The 13,077-nt window shown below is 46.7% G+C and overlaps 1 protein-coding gene across 1 annotated transcript in view; it reads left to right on the top strand.

Annotated features, from left to right (window-relative positions):
• The window catches only part of LOC132405842 (disintegrin and metalloproteinase domain-containing protein 10-like), a 636,699-nt gene that overhangs the window by 26,491 nt on the left and 597,131 nt on the right, over positions 1-13,077 (top strand). Inside the window, exon 4 of the mRNA XM_059990833.1 lies at positions 9,367-9,525. Coding sequence (XP_059846816.1) covers positions 9,367-9,525 — 159 coding nt within the window. The remainder of the gene's footprint in view (positions 1-9,366; positions 9,526-13,077) is intronic.

Genomic DNA, 13,077 nt, shown 5'->3' with positions numbered 1-13,077 from the left:
CGGACCTGGAACATCTGTTGGTGAAATGTCGTCCCTACTATCTGCCACGGGAATTCACCTCGGTCATACTGACAGCAGTCTACATTCCCCCCCCAGGTGGACGTGGAGTGGGCTGTGAATACACTGTGTGCCAACATCAGTGAACTTGAGACCAGGTATCCGGAGGCTTTGCTCATTACAGCCGGGGACTTTAACCAGGCCAACCTCAGAAAAGCACTGCCAAAGTTATACCAAAATGTCTCCTGTTCCACTAGAGGCCCAAATATACTTGATCACTGCTACACAGCAATCAAGGATGCCTACCGTTCTGTCCCACGACCTCACTTCAGAAGATCGGATCATCAGGCTGTACTCCTCCTCCTGGCTTACAAACAGAAACTGAAGCGGGAGGTCACGGTGTCAAAAGTGGTGTCGCGTTAGACAGAGGAAACGGATGAGGTTCTCCGTGACTGCTTTGAATCGGTGGACTGGTTAGTATTCAAGAACTCGGCAGCTAACCTCGATGAGTATGCCTCCGCTGTCATAGATTTTATCTGGAAATGCACAGAGGACTGTGTGTCTTACAAGATGATCCGGGTATTCCCTAAATGGAAACCTTGGATGAATTATGAGGTCCAGTCCCTTTTGAAGGCTAGAGCTGCGGCTTTTACGTCCAGAGATACCAGTCGCTACATGGAATCCAGGCGTGAACTCTGGAAAGCCATTAAGGGCATCAAGAGGCAATATCGAGCCAAGTTGGAAGCCCAGGCTAACCAGAGGGATGCCAGTAGACTATGGCAGGGTCTAAATGAGATCTCTGATCGCAAAGAAAAGGCTGGGAATATCAATAACTGTAGGGCTTCTCTTCCTGATGAACTTAACGTATTCTACGCAAGATTCGAACAGAAGAGGAGCATCCCGCCCCCTCTGGATGAATCGGACCTGGTGGCATTGAGATTCATCATCACCGAGGAAGACGTTAGAAGAGCCTTCCTGAAGATAAATCCAAGGAAGGCGACGGGCCCAGATGGCGTCCCAGGATGGGTTCTCCGGGCCTGTGCAAGCGAGCTAGCTGGAGTGTTTGCTGACATCTTCAACTGCTCCCTGCTTTAGTCTAAGATCCCCTCGTGTTTTAAGAAGGCAACGATAATCCCAGTGCCGAAGAAAAGCAAGGTGGCATGCCTGAATGACTACCAACCTGTGGCTCTAACATCAATTGCTATGAAGTGCTTCGAGTGATTGGTTATGACACACATCAACCATACCCTACCGGTCAACCTTGACGCTTTGCAATTCGCCTACCGGAGCAACAGGTCAACGGCAGATGACATCTCTTTGGCACTACATTCCTCCTTAGAACACCTGGAGAATAAAGACCCATATGTAAAGCTCCTTTTCATCGACTACAGCTCTGCCTTTAATACCATCATTCCAAATAAACTGATTCCTAAGCTCCGGAACCTGGGTCTTAGCGCTCAGACCTGCAGCTGGATCTTCAACTTCCTCACAGACAGGACCAAAGCTGTAAAAATAGAGGACAAGCTCTCCTCTACAATCACTCTGAGCACTGGTGACCCACGAGGCTGTGTACTCAGCCCCCTGCTGTACTCACTGTACACCCATGATTGTGTTGCCTAGTTTCCATTGAACTCAATATATAAGTTTGCTGATGACACCACAATTGTAGGCCGCATCTTGCGTAATGATGAGTTTGAGTACAGAGAGGAAATTAAGAAGCTGGTGGCATGGTGTGAAGACAATAACCTATCCCTCAAAGTCAGCAAGACGAAGGAATTGGTTGTTGACTTCAGAAGGAGTAGCAGACCGCAGGACCCCATCTACATCGGTGGTGCGCAGGTGGAACAGGTCAAAAGCTTTAAGTTCCTCGGTGTGAATATCACAAATGACCTGACTTGGTCTAACCAAGCAGAGTTCACTGCCAAGAAGGCCCACCAGCACCTTTACTTCCTGAGAAAGCTGAAGAAATTTGGCCTGTCCCCTAAAACCCTCACTAATTTTTATAGGTGCACCGTAGAAAACATTCTTCTAGGGTGCATCACAACCTGGTATGGAAATTGTCCTGTTCAAGACCGGAAGAAGCTGCAGAAGATCATGAACCTAGCCCAACACATCACACAGACCAATCTTCCATCCTTGGACTCACTTCACACCACACACTGTTGGAGTAGTGCTGCCAGGATAATCAGAGATAAGTCCCACTCAGCCAACACACTTTTTGTTCCACTTCCTTCTGGGAGAAGGTTCAGGAGCTTGAAGATTCGTATGGCCAGATTTGGGAACAGCTTCTTTCCAACTGTGATAAGACTGCTGAATAGATCCTGACCCAGATCTGGGCCGTACCTTCCAAATATCTGGACCTGACTTGTACTACTGTACTTTCCCTTTTCTATTAGTGATTTATAATTTAAAGTTTTATTATATTTACTTCGATTTGTATTTCAGGGAGCATGAAGCGCAGGAACAAATATCACTGTGATGATTGTACGCTCTAGTATCAATTGTTTGGTGACAATAAAGTATTTGTATTTGTATGTGAAATAAGAGTCCATGGTATTACAGGAAAGATACTAGCATGGATAGAAGATTGGCTGACTGTCAGGAGGCAAAGAGTAGGAATAAAGGGGGCCTTTTCTGGTTCGCTGCCGATGACTAGCAATGTTCCACAGAGACCAGTGTTGGGTCTGCTACATTTTACGTTATATGTTTTTGATCTGTTGATGGCTATGTGGCTAGATTTATGGATGATACAAAAATAGGTGGAGGGGCAGGTAGGATTGAGGAAGCAGGGAGTCTGCAGAAGGTTGATATTGGACAAGATGATGTTGTGGACGTACATGTGGCAGATGGAATACAGCATAAGGAAATTTATGATCATGTAGAAGGATTAAAGGCATGGACTATTTTCTATTTTTAGAAATTGAAGGTGCAAGGGAGTCTTAGTGTAGGATTTAGAAACATAGAAAACCTACAGCACAATACAGGCCCTTCAGCCCACAAAGCTGTGCCGAACATGTACTTACTTTAGAAATTACCTAGGGTTACCCATAACCCTGTATTCTTCAAAACCCCAAGTACCTATCTGAAAGTCTCTTAAAGGACCCTATTGTATCCACCTCCACCACTGTTGCCAGCAGCCCATTCCACTCAACACTCTCTGTAAAAAACATACCCCTGACTTCTCCTCTGTACCTACTTCCAAGCACCTTAAAACTGTGCCCTCTCATGTTAACCATTTCAGCCCTGGGAAAAAGCCTCTGACTATCCACACGATCAATGCCTCTCATCATCTTATACACCTCTATCTGTTCACCTCTCATCCTTCATTGCTCCAAGGAGAGAAGGCCAAGCTCACTCCTATGGACTCAGACCCCAAGATCCCTCTGATCCTCCCCATTGCCAAGAGTCCTACTATTAATACTATATTCTGCCATCATATTTGAAATGAACCACCTCACACTTATCTAGGTTGAATTCCATTTGCCACTTCTCAGCCCAGTTTTGCATCCTATTTATGTCCCATTGTAACCTCTGACAGCCCTCCACATTATCCACAACACCTCCAACCTTTGTGTCATCAGCAAACTTACTAACCCATCCCTCCACTTCCTTATCCAAGTCATTTTTAAAAATCACAAAGAGTAGGGGTGCCAGAACAGATCCCTGAGGCATGCCACTGGTCACTAACTTCCATGCAGAATAAGACCCATCTACAACCACTCTTTGCCTTCTGTGAGTAAGCCAGTTCTGGATCCACAAAGCAATGTCCCCTTGGATCCCATGCCTCCTTACTTTCTCAATAAGCCTTGCATGGGGTACCTTATCAAATGCCTTGCTAAAATCCATATAAACTACATCTTCGGCTCTTCTTTCATCAATGTGTTTAGTCACATCCTCAAAAAATTTAAACAGGCTCGTAAGGCACAACCTGCCTTTGACAAAACCATGTTGACTATTCCTAATCATATTCAGCCTCTCCAAATGTTCATAAATCCTGCCTCTCAGGATCTTCTCCATCAACTTATCAACCACTGAATTAAGACTCACTGGTCTATAATTTCCTGGGCTATCCCTACTCCTCTTCTTGAATAAAGGAACAACATCCGCAACACTCCCATCCTCAGGAACCTCTCCCGCCCCCATTGGTGATCATCGCCAGAGGCTCAACAATCTCCTCCCTCGCCTCCCACAGTAGCCTGGGGTATATCTCGTGAAGTCCCAGTGACTTATCCAACTTGATGCTTTCAAAAAGCACCAGCACGTCCTCTTTCTTAATGTCTATATGCTCGAGGTTTTCAGTCCACTGTAAGTCATCCTTACAATCGCCAAGGTCCTTTTCCGTAGTGAATACTGAAGCAAAGTGTTCATTAAATATCTCCGTCACCTCCTCTGGTTCCATACTCACTTTCCACTGTCACACTTGATAGGTCCTATTCTCTTATATCTTATCCTCTTGTTCTTCACATACCTGTAGAATGCCTTTTCCTTTATCCTGCTCACCAAGGCCTTCTCATGGCTCCTTCTGGCTCTCCTAATTTCTTTCTTAAGATCCTTCCTGTTAGTCTTATAACCTTCTAGCTCTTTATCATTACCTAGCTTTTTGAACCTTTCGTAAGCTCTTTTCTTCTTGACTAGATTTAAAACAGCTTTTGTACACCGTGGCTCCTGTACCCTACCATCCTTTCCCTGTGTCATTGGAACGTACCTATGCAGAACTCCACGCAAATATCCCCTGAACATTTACCACATTTCTGCAGTACATTTCCTTGAGAATTCCCAATTTATGCTTCTGAGTTCCTGCCTGATAGCCTCATATTCCCCCTTACTCCAATTAAACATTTCCCTAACTTGTCTGTCCCTATCTCTTTCCAATACTATGGTAAAGGAAATAGGATTATGATCACTATCACCAAAATGCCCTCCCACTGAGAGACCTGACACCTGACCAGGTTCATTTCCCAATACTAGATCAAGTACAGTCTTTCCTCTTGTAGGCTTATCTACATACTGTGTCAGGAAATCTTCCTGAACACACCTGACAAACTCCATCCCATCTAAACCCCTTGCTCTAGGGAGATGCCAATCAATACTGGGGAAATAATAATCTCCCATCACAACAACCCTGTTATTATTGCACCATTCCAGAATCTGTCTCCCTATCTGCTCCTCAATGTCCCTGTTACTGTTGGGTGGTCTATAAAAAACACCCAGTAGAGTTATTAACCCCTTTTTATTCCTAACTTCCACCTATAGAGACTCCATAGACAATCCCTCCATGACATCCTCCTTTTCTGCAGCTGTGACACTATCTCTGATCAGCAGTGCCACACACCCACATCTTTGGCCTCCCTCCCTGTCCTTTCTGAAACATCTAAAGTCTGGCACTCTAAGTAACCATTCCTGCCCCTGAGCCATCCAAGCCTCTGTAATGGCCACGATATCATAGTTCCAAGTATGATCCAGGCTTTAAGCTCATCTGCTTTGTTCATGATACACCTTGCATTAAAATAGACACATCTCAAACCACCAGTCTGAGCTCATCCCTTCTCCATCACCTGTCTACCTTCCCTCTCACTGTCTACAAGCTTTCTCTATTTGTGAGCCAACCGCCCCTTCCTCTGTCTCTTCAGTTCAGTTCCCACCCCCAATCAACTCTCCCCAATAGCCTTAGTAAACCTCCCTGCCAAGATATTGGTCCCCCTTGGATTCAAGTGCAATCTATCCTTATTGTACAGGACATGCCTACCTCAAAAGAGGTCCCAATGATCCAGAAATCTGAATCCCTGCCCCCTGCTCCAATCCCTCAGCCATGCATTTATCCTCCACCTCACTCTATTCCTATACTCACTGTCACGTGGCACAGGCAGTAATCCCGAGATTACTACCCTTGTGGTCCTGCTTCTCATCTTCCTTCCTAACTCCCTGTAGTCTGTTTTCAGGACCTCCTCCCTTTTCCTACCTATGTCGTTCACCTTCCAACTTCGGGATATCGTGGATGCGATCAAAAACATCCTGGACCCTGGCACCTGGGAGGTAAACTTCTTTCCTGCATCCTCAGAATTGCCTGTCTGACCCCCTAATGATACAGCCCCCATCACTGCTGCCATCCTCTTCCTTTCCCTACCCTTCTGAGCCACAGGGCCAGACTCTGTGCCAGAGACGCGGCCACTGTTGCTTTCCCCAGGTAGGCCATACCCCTCCAACAGTACTCAAACAGAGTATTTACTGTTAAGAAGAACAGCCACAGGGGTTCTCTCTAGTATCTGACTCTTGCCCTTCCCTCTCCTGACTGTAACCCACTTACCTGTCTCCTGAGGCCCCCGGTGTGACTACTTGCCTATAGCTCCTATCTATCACCTCCTCACTCTCCCTGAGCAGACAAAGGTCATCGAGCTGCATCTCCAGTTCCCTAACACAGTCCCTAAGGAGCTGCAGCTCGATGCATCTGGCGCAGATGTGGCCATCCAGGAGGCTGGGAGCCCCCAGACATCCCACATCCAACACCCAGTACAGAACATTGGCCTCACAGACATACATCCTATTCCTATTCCTCACAAGTAACTTCCTCAACCTGTTATTGCTGAAGCCCTCCTTCTCTGACTCCCTCTACTCCCAACAGTCGTTCCACTGCGCCCGTTAAAGCTGTCTTCTTTTTAAATTCTTCCCGCCGGTCTAACTCGCTGACATCCACGTGCCTTGTCATTTGTGCCTCGATCAAACCACTGAAGAAAAAATGCTCTCCTTTTAAATTCTTCCCGCTGGTCTAACTTGCTGACATCCTCTTGTCTGCTCAGTTGTGCCTCGATCCTGAAGGTTAACTTGAATGTTGAGTTAGTGGTAGGAAGACAAATACAATGTTAGCATTCATTTCTAGAAGACTGGAATATAAAAACAAGCATATAATACTGAGGCTTTATAAGGTTTTGATCAGACTACTTTTGGAGTACTGTGAGCAGATTTGGGCCCCATATGAAAGAAAGGATGTGCAGGTGTTGGAGAGAGTCCAGAAGAGGATGACAAGAATCATCCCAGGATTGAAAGAGTTAATACACAAGGAGTGTTTGATTGCTCTAGGCCTGTACTTGCTGGAGTTTATAAGAGTGAGGAGGAATCTCATTGAAGTGTACTGAATATTGAAAAGTGTGGATGTATAGAGGATTTTTCCAGTAGTGGTTCAGACTAGGCCCAGAATATAAGGACAAAGGGCTGAGGAGAAATTTAATTAACCAGAGGTGGTGAACCTGAGGAATTCACTACCAAAGACAGTTGTGGAGGCCAAGTCATTGGCTATATTTGAAGCAAATTTTATTGGTTATTAATTAGTAAGTGTGTCAAAGATTACAGGGAGAGGACAGGAGGATGGGGTTGAGAGAAAAAAATAAATAAAATCGAATGGAGCTGGGGCCACATCGCAACAGAAAGGCAGAGAGGCAGAGGGGGAAGGAGGGGAACTTGCAAGGAGATGCTTTCCTTCCATTGTTTACACTGGACCTCGTGTGTTCCCAATCCTGGATCCAAGGTCCACTTCAAATGTTCCCGCTCAACTCTGGGCAATCATGGGCCAGAGATTCGCAGCTATGTGAGTGTCCAGTGGGCGTTTGATGGTTAGCATGGATTAGATGGGCTTTCTACAACCTCTCTCCGCTGTCTACCTGCAGTCTCCACCTGTGGCAGAGCTCGTGAGGGTCTGATTGTGCCCAGAGTCAGGGGTCAGGTGTGTGAATGAGCAAAGCACACAAAGCACTGAGGAAGATTGGTGGCTCAGATGGCATACATGGAGGTGGAATAGACAGTTGATGTTTTGGGCTGAGTCCCCTCACCTAGAAATCAGGGTATGTGAATGATTTGGCTTCCCCAACAGAGCCAGCTAAATGTAACTGGGGTTTAAATATAGCTCGTATAGCTGGTAGAGAATGTGATGTTGGTTTAGCCCCTGAAGGATCTGGAGCAGGCTGTGGTGGGGGTATTCTTCTAGCTGTAGTTACCCTAGATCTCAGTATGTCTGATGGTCAAGATTGCTGCTACCTGCTACATCAGGTTCTTTGTGCCAGGTCTGAGGTCTCTATCTCTGACTACCCTTTAGATACTCACCATCACTGACAATTGTCAGCACGGTCTTTGGCCAGCTGAGGAATAGAGTAACATATAACAATCAGGAAATCTTCAGTTGAACACAAACCATAGTCCTGGTCAAAGAAAAAGATTTCAGCCTAAGGTTCAGGCCAACCCTTCCCATACCCACCAGAGACCTAACAAAGGACGTGAACATGTTGGGGAGAGGCAGACAGGAGACAGGGAAAGGGATGAACTGCACATGGCAGCAAGGGATCTATTTGGATGAACAGGATTTCTAGGAGACAAAAAATATTGGCCAAGTAACTCAATCATATGAAAAGCAAATAAAGCCTGGACTTAGTCTGGGTAAGAGGGAAATAAATCAGCCATAATCAAGTGGAAGAACAAAGGGCCAAATGGCCTAATTCTGTTGTAATGTCCTATGGTTTTATGATTGAAGCATGGATGAATGAGTCTGACTGCCTGGGGAGTGGGCTCGGGGGATGCCATCCAGTGCTGAGGGGCAGGAAGTTACTTTGCAGTGTGTAGGCCTTTCTCTAATGGTGACTTCTCATGTTCGGTTTCAAAACGATAACATATAAAGAACTGAAGAATGATCACCCTGTACACAATACTAAAGCAGCACAGGGTCTGGTGGAGCAACTCAGCAGGTCGAGCAGAATCTGCAGTGGGTAGGGAAATTGTTGAATTTCAACAGACCCTGCATCAGAACCCGAAATATTGATGATTCCTTTCCTCCACCACCCCCACTGTCCTTCGCAAATGCTACTCGACCCACTGAATTCCTCAAGGGGACGGCTGCTTTACATTCCAGCACTCTCGGAGTCTCCACATTACCTAAGCTTCCTTTTTATTTCTGGATGGTACATTGTCTCTGCCTATGTTCTGAATCAGGCACATTACCTTTGTCATTGGATCACTGACTTGGCTGTTTGATGGTGTGGTGGTTGAAAGGTGGGGCTCAATCTGATTGAAATCGTAAATCACACAAAGTGAGTTATCTGAAGGCAGGAGCATGTAGAGCAGGAGAAGAAGTGAGGCACTGGTTTAATGCAGAGGAGTGCAAAGAGGCTGGTGTATGGTATGGGGTCCTTGTCTCTGGAATAGACAGTAATTGTCCAGCCTGTAAATTCCAGTGCTTCCTGTGTGAGCCAAGGATATGTGTGGAGTCAGTGATGAATGGGCATGACAAATCCCACAGCAATGAATCCAGTGCCATTCAACCTCACTGATGAAACACCACAAGATGTGGCCCAGGTTACTTGACTAAGGTGCCTTCCTCTCTACAAGCAGGTGAGAATAGTTCCTACTGCCACGGCTCCATCATCGATGGCCGATTTGAGGGGTTCATTCAAACACAGGAGGGCAGATACTATGTTGAACCAATGGAGCGGTATGTTCAGGGGGAGAATCCTGCCATCCATTCTGTCATCTATCACCAGGACGATGTTGGTGAGTACTGATTGGACAAGGAATGTGTCTCAAACCTCAGACAGCCTGTGAATTGAAGGGAGGCAACAGTTTGTTTACTGTAAACAATACAATGCACAGCTCATGAGGTTCGTTGACCCAGAGTACTGTTGTTTAAAGAGTGGAGCACATAGAACTTGAGAAGAAAGTGAGAGCAACATTTCCCAATAGAAGCAAATTTAATCTCAGTGTTTGTGCCAAATTTGACTGACAGTTTGACCACCCTATCATCTGCAGTCTGTCAGAGTGTGGGAAAGAGCACACCCTGTCCGATTCAGTCTCCTTTCAGAGGAACTGCTGATCCGGCACTCTGAACTACAGATTGATGTCTCTGGTGGATTGCTGTCATACAGAGAGATCAGGATGAGAGAGAGACAGGACACTTCCAGGAACAGGGTGTGTGCCATGATGAGTGCAGTGGTGGTCATTTGGGTCAGTGAGCTCAGATAGAACTGGCTTTGTTGGAAGTTTTAGTGAGGTTAACAAGTCCTAGGATGTTGATCATGACAACGGGATATGAGTCAGTATTTGGGAAAGATTAAACTTCCGAAAAAATTGGATGCCAGAAATTCTTTTGTGTGTCATGTTTCTGTGTAACTCCCTGAGTAGTTCAATAGAAACCCCCAATCATTGAACTAAACAAAATCCCTTGTAATGAATCATCTAATTTCCAACATGTGTTCTCGGTCTTCTGTGCTCACACTGAACATCTGCACATGCCACACAATTCTGGACACAATTCACATGGTTCACATCTGCAGAGAGCTTGGAGTAGATGTTACTGGAATGAAGTAAACGGGTACACTTAGGGGCACCTGCACCATGATAACTATAACTAGGAAGCTTCAGCTTTGGTCAAGGGATCAGTCCTTTTGGTTCATAACTGGGCATTGAAGATATTAACACAGAAATTTACAGCACATGACAGGCCTTTCGGCCCACAATGTTGTGCCAACCACGTAACCTGCTCTAGAGACTGCCTAGAATTTCCCTAGCACATAGCCCTCTGTTTTTAAGTTCCATGTACCTACCTAAGAGGCTCTCAAAAGACCTTATTGTATCTGCTTCCACCATCGCCGCCGGCAGTGCATGCCACGCATGCTACTGTGTGGAAACACTTATCCCTAACATCCCCTCAGTACAGTCGGCCCTCCTTATCCGCGAGGGATTGGTTCCGGGACCCCTCGTGGATACCAAAATTCGTGGATGCTGAAGTCAATTCATTACAACAGTGCACTGGGGTAGAACGAGGTAAAATTGCAATAGGGAATAGTGTAACAGAACAGAAATAGCGCAGTGCAGCTCGGAGGTCCAGAGCTGATCCTATCATACAAGGGTCTAATAAGAGTGGGATATGTGTAAGCTGCCCCTGAGCCTGGTTGTACAGGCTCTCAGGCTTTTGTATCTCTTGCCTGATGGGAGAATGTCCAGGGTGGGTGGGTCTCTGAGTATGTTGGCTGCTTTACTGAGGAAGTGAGATGAGCAGTGAAGGGGAGGCTAGTTTCTGTGATGTGCTGAGCTCTGTCCACAGCTGTCATACAAGGCAGCCTCCTACCACACTCATGTAAATTGGAGCTGAAGCTCCAGAGAACAGCTAATGGGAAATGGCTTCTTCACTTGCTCCTGAGCAGAAGCAGCAGCTGGGCAGACAATACTGTGGCATCAGTGAGCCCATGCTGAAGTAGGGCAGACTTGGCAGTGGTTGGATCAGGAATGTAGAGGGTTGTTGGAGTGCAATCATTCTCTTCCAAAGGATCCACAGGGCAACTTCCCAGATCCAAACATGTTGTAGGACATTTTTGTTATGATTTAACCCCTGTGCTGTTCTGTTTTGACACTGGGTGAGTGGTTTCTGTGCCCCTTGCTGCCCCACAGTTCTCTTCAGAGGCTTCAGTCTGGATGCCAGAAGGCTGTTGCCCTCCCCTTTCTCCGAGGTGACCCTAGGCCATCTCTTGCCTCAAACGTGCTGGCTTCATACAGCTGCCTGGAGTCAATAGGGCAGCCAGGCTTAGCTAGACGTGTGGTGGGTGAGGGGTGTGAGGGGGACACCAAGGGGGATTGGATAGACAGTGGGACCCAAACTCTCCCCATTGCTTGACGCTCCTAACCCAAAGCTGGCCAGGCTGTCGGAGCCTGTGTTGGGTGGGGAGTAGGTCTTCCTCCTCACTTCTCCTCCCCTCTTCTGATGAGGGGCTATGAGTACTTGGGTCCAGTTCTCTGCTGCTACAGCAAAAGATCTGCTCACGCTCATGGAACTCCCTCTGTTCCCCCAAGGGGCAGGGTCCAGAAGCAGACTGCAGATGCCTAGAGTCTGGTCTCTCCCATGATGAGCATCTGCCCTCCTTCACTGATCCCTCGCAGTGCCGTCTTGGAGCTTCTTCTGGGGTCTTTCCCCAGCCCTGCACTGGGCAGAGAGATGCACCACAAACACACATGTTTTACCAGACAGGGTGACAGGAACAAAACATGTTGGAGACACAGAGATTTTGCAGATGCTGGAGATCTTGAGCAACACACACACACACAAAGTGCTGGAGGAACTCAGCAAGTCAGGCAGTGTCAATGGAGAGGAATAACCAGTCCATGTCTTGGGCCATCATTTTGTGTCTGATGCTCAGGAGGTTATTGCACCATTGAAGAGTGAACCCTTTGTTGGGATTGCCCTATGAGGAGAGACTGGATTGCTTAGTAAAGGAAAGATGAGAGACTGGGTAGTGCTGACAGAGGTAGGAAGCTGTTCTATTGTACACAGTTCACTGAAGATCCGCAGTCTGATGCAGAAGGAATGAGATATGAGTACCTTCCCTGGGAGAGGATTTGTGCAGGAGGAAAGGCACAGTGGTACAGGGCCTTGGGGAGAGTGCACTTGGAGTATTATTCTCCTTACCTGAAAGACGATAGAGAGGTGGTTCCAGAGATGGCAGAGTCAGAGTGGACTGGGAATGTAACCACAAAGTACACTGCAGATGCTGTGGTCCTGAACTCGAGGGGGAGCAATATCCTTGCTGGTAGGTTTGCTAGCATGGTTCGGGAGGGTTTAAACTGATTTTCAAGGGGGATGGGACCCGGAGCAATAGAGCAGTGAAAGAAATGCATGGAGTAAAGCCAGATCTAACATATAGAGAGGCTTTGAGGAAAGAGCAGCAGAATAAAGGGTATAAAGGTAGTAAGGTAGGAGGGCTAAAGTGTGTATACTTCAATGCAAGAAGCATCAGGAACAAAGGTGATGAACTGAGAGCTTGGATACATACATGGAATTATGATGTAGTGGCCATTACAGAGACTTGGCTGGCACCAGGGCAGGAATGGATTCTCAATATTCCTGGATTTCAGTGCTTTAAAAGGGATGGGGGGGGGGGGAAGGGGAGGAGGGGTGGCATTACTGGTCAGGGATACAATTACAGCTGCAGAAAGGGTGGGTAGTTGATGCACCATCAATAACTCTGAGACGCGGGTTAAGGTAGGCTTTTATTGGCTGGAAGAAAGCACAAGCAGCAAGTGACGATCACACGACATCCTGAAGACTGAGGAAGG

This window comes from Hypanus sabinus, chromosome 16 (assembly GCF_030144855.1).
Source record: "Hypanus sabinus isolate sHypSab1 chromosome 16, sHypSab1.hap1, whole genome shotgun sequence".
In the NCBI taxonomy this organism is placed as follows: Eukaryota; Metazoa; Chordata; class Chondrichthyes; order Myliobatiformes; family Dasyatidae; genus Hypanus; species Hypanus sabinus.
This window is presented reverse-complemented; position numbering and strand designations above follow the sequence as displayed.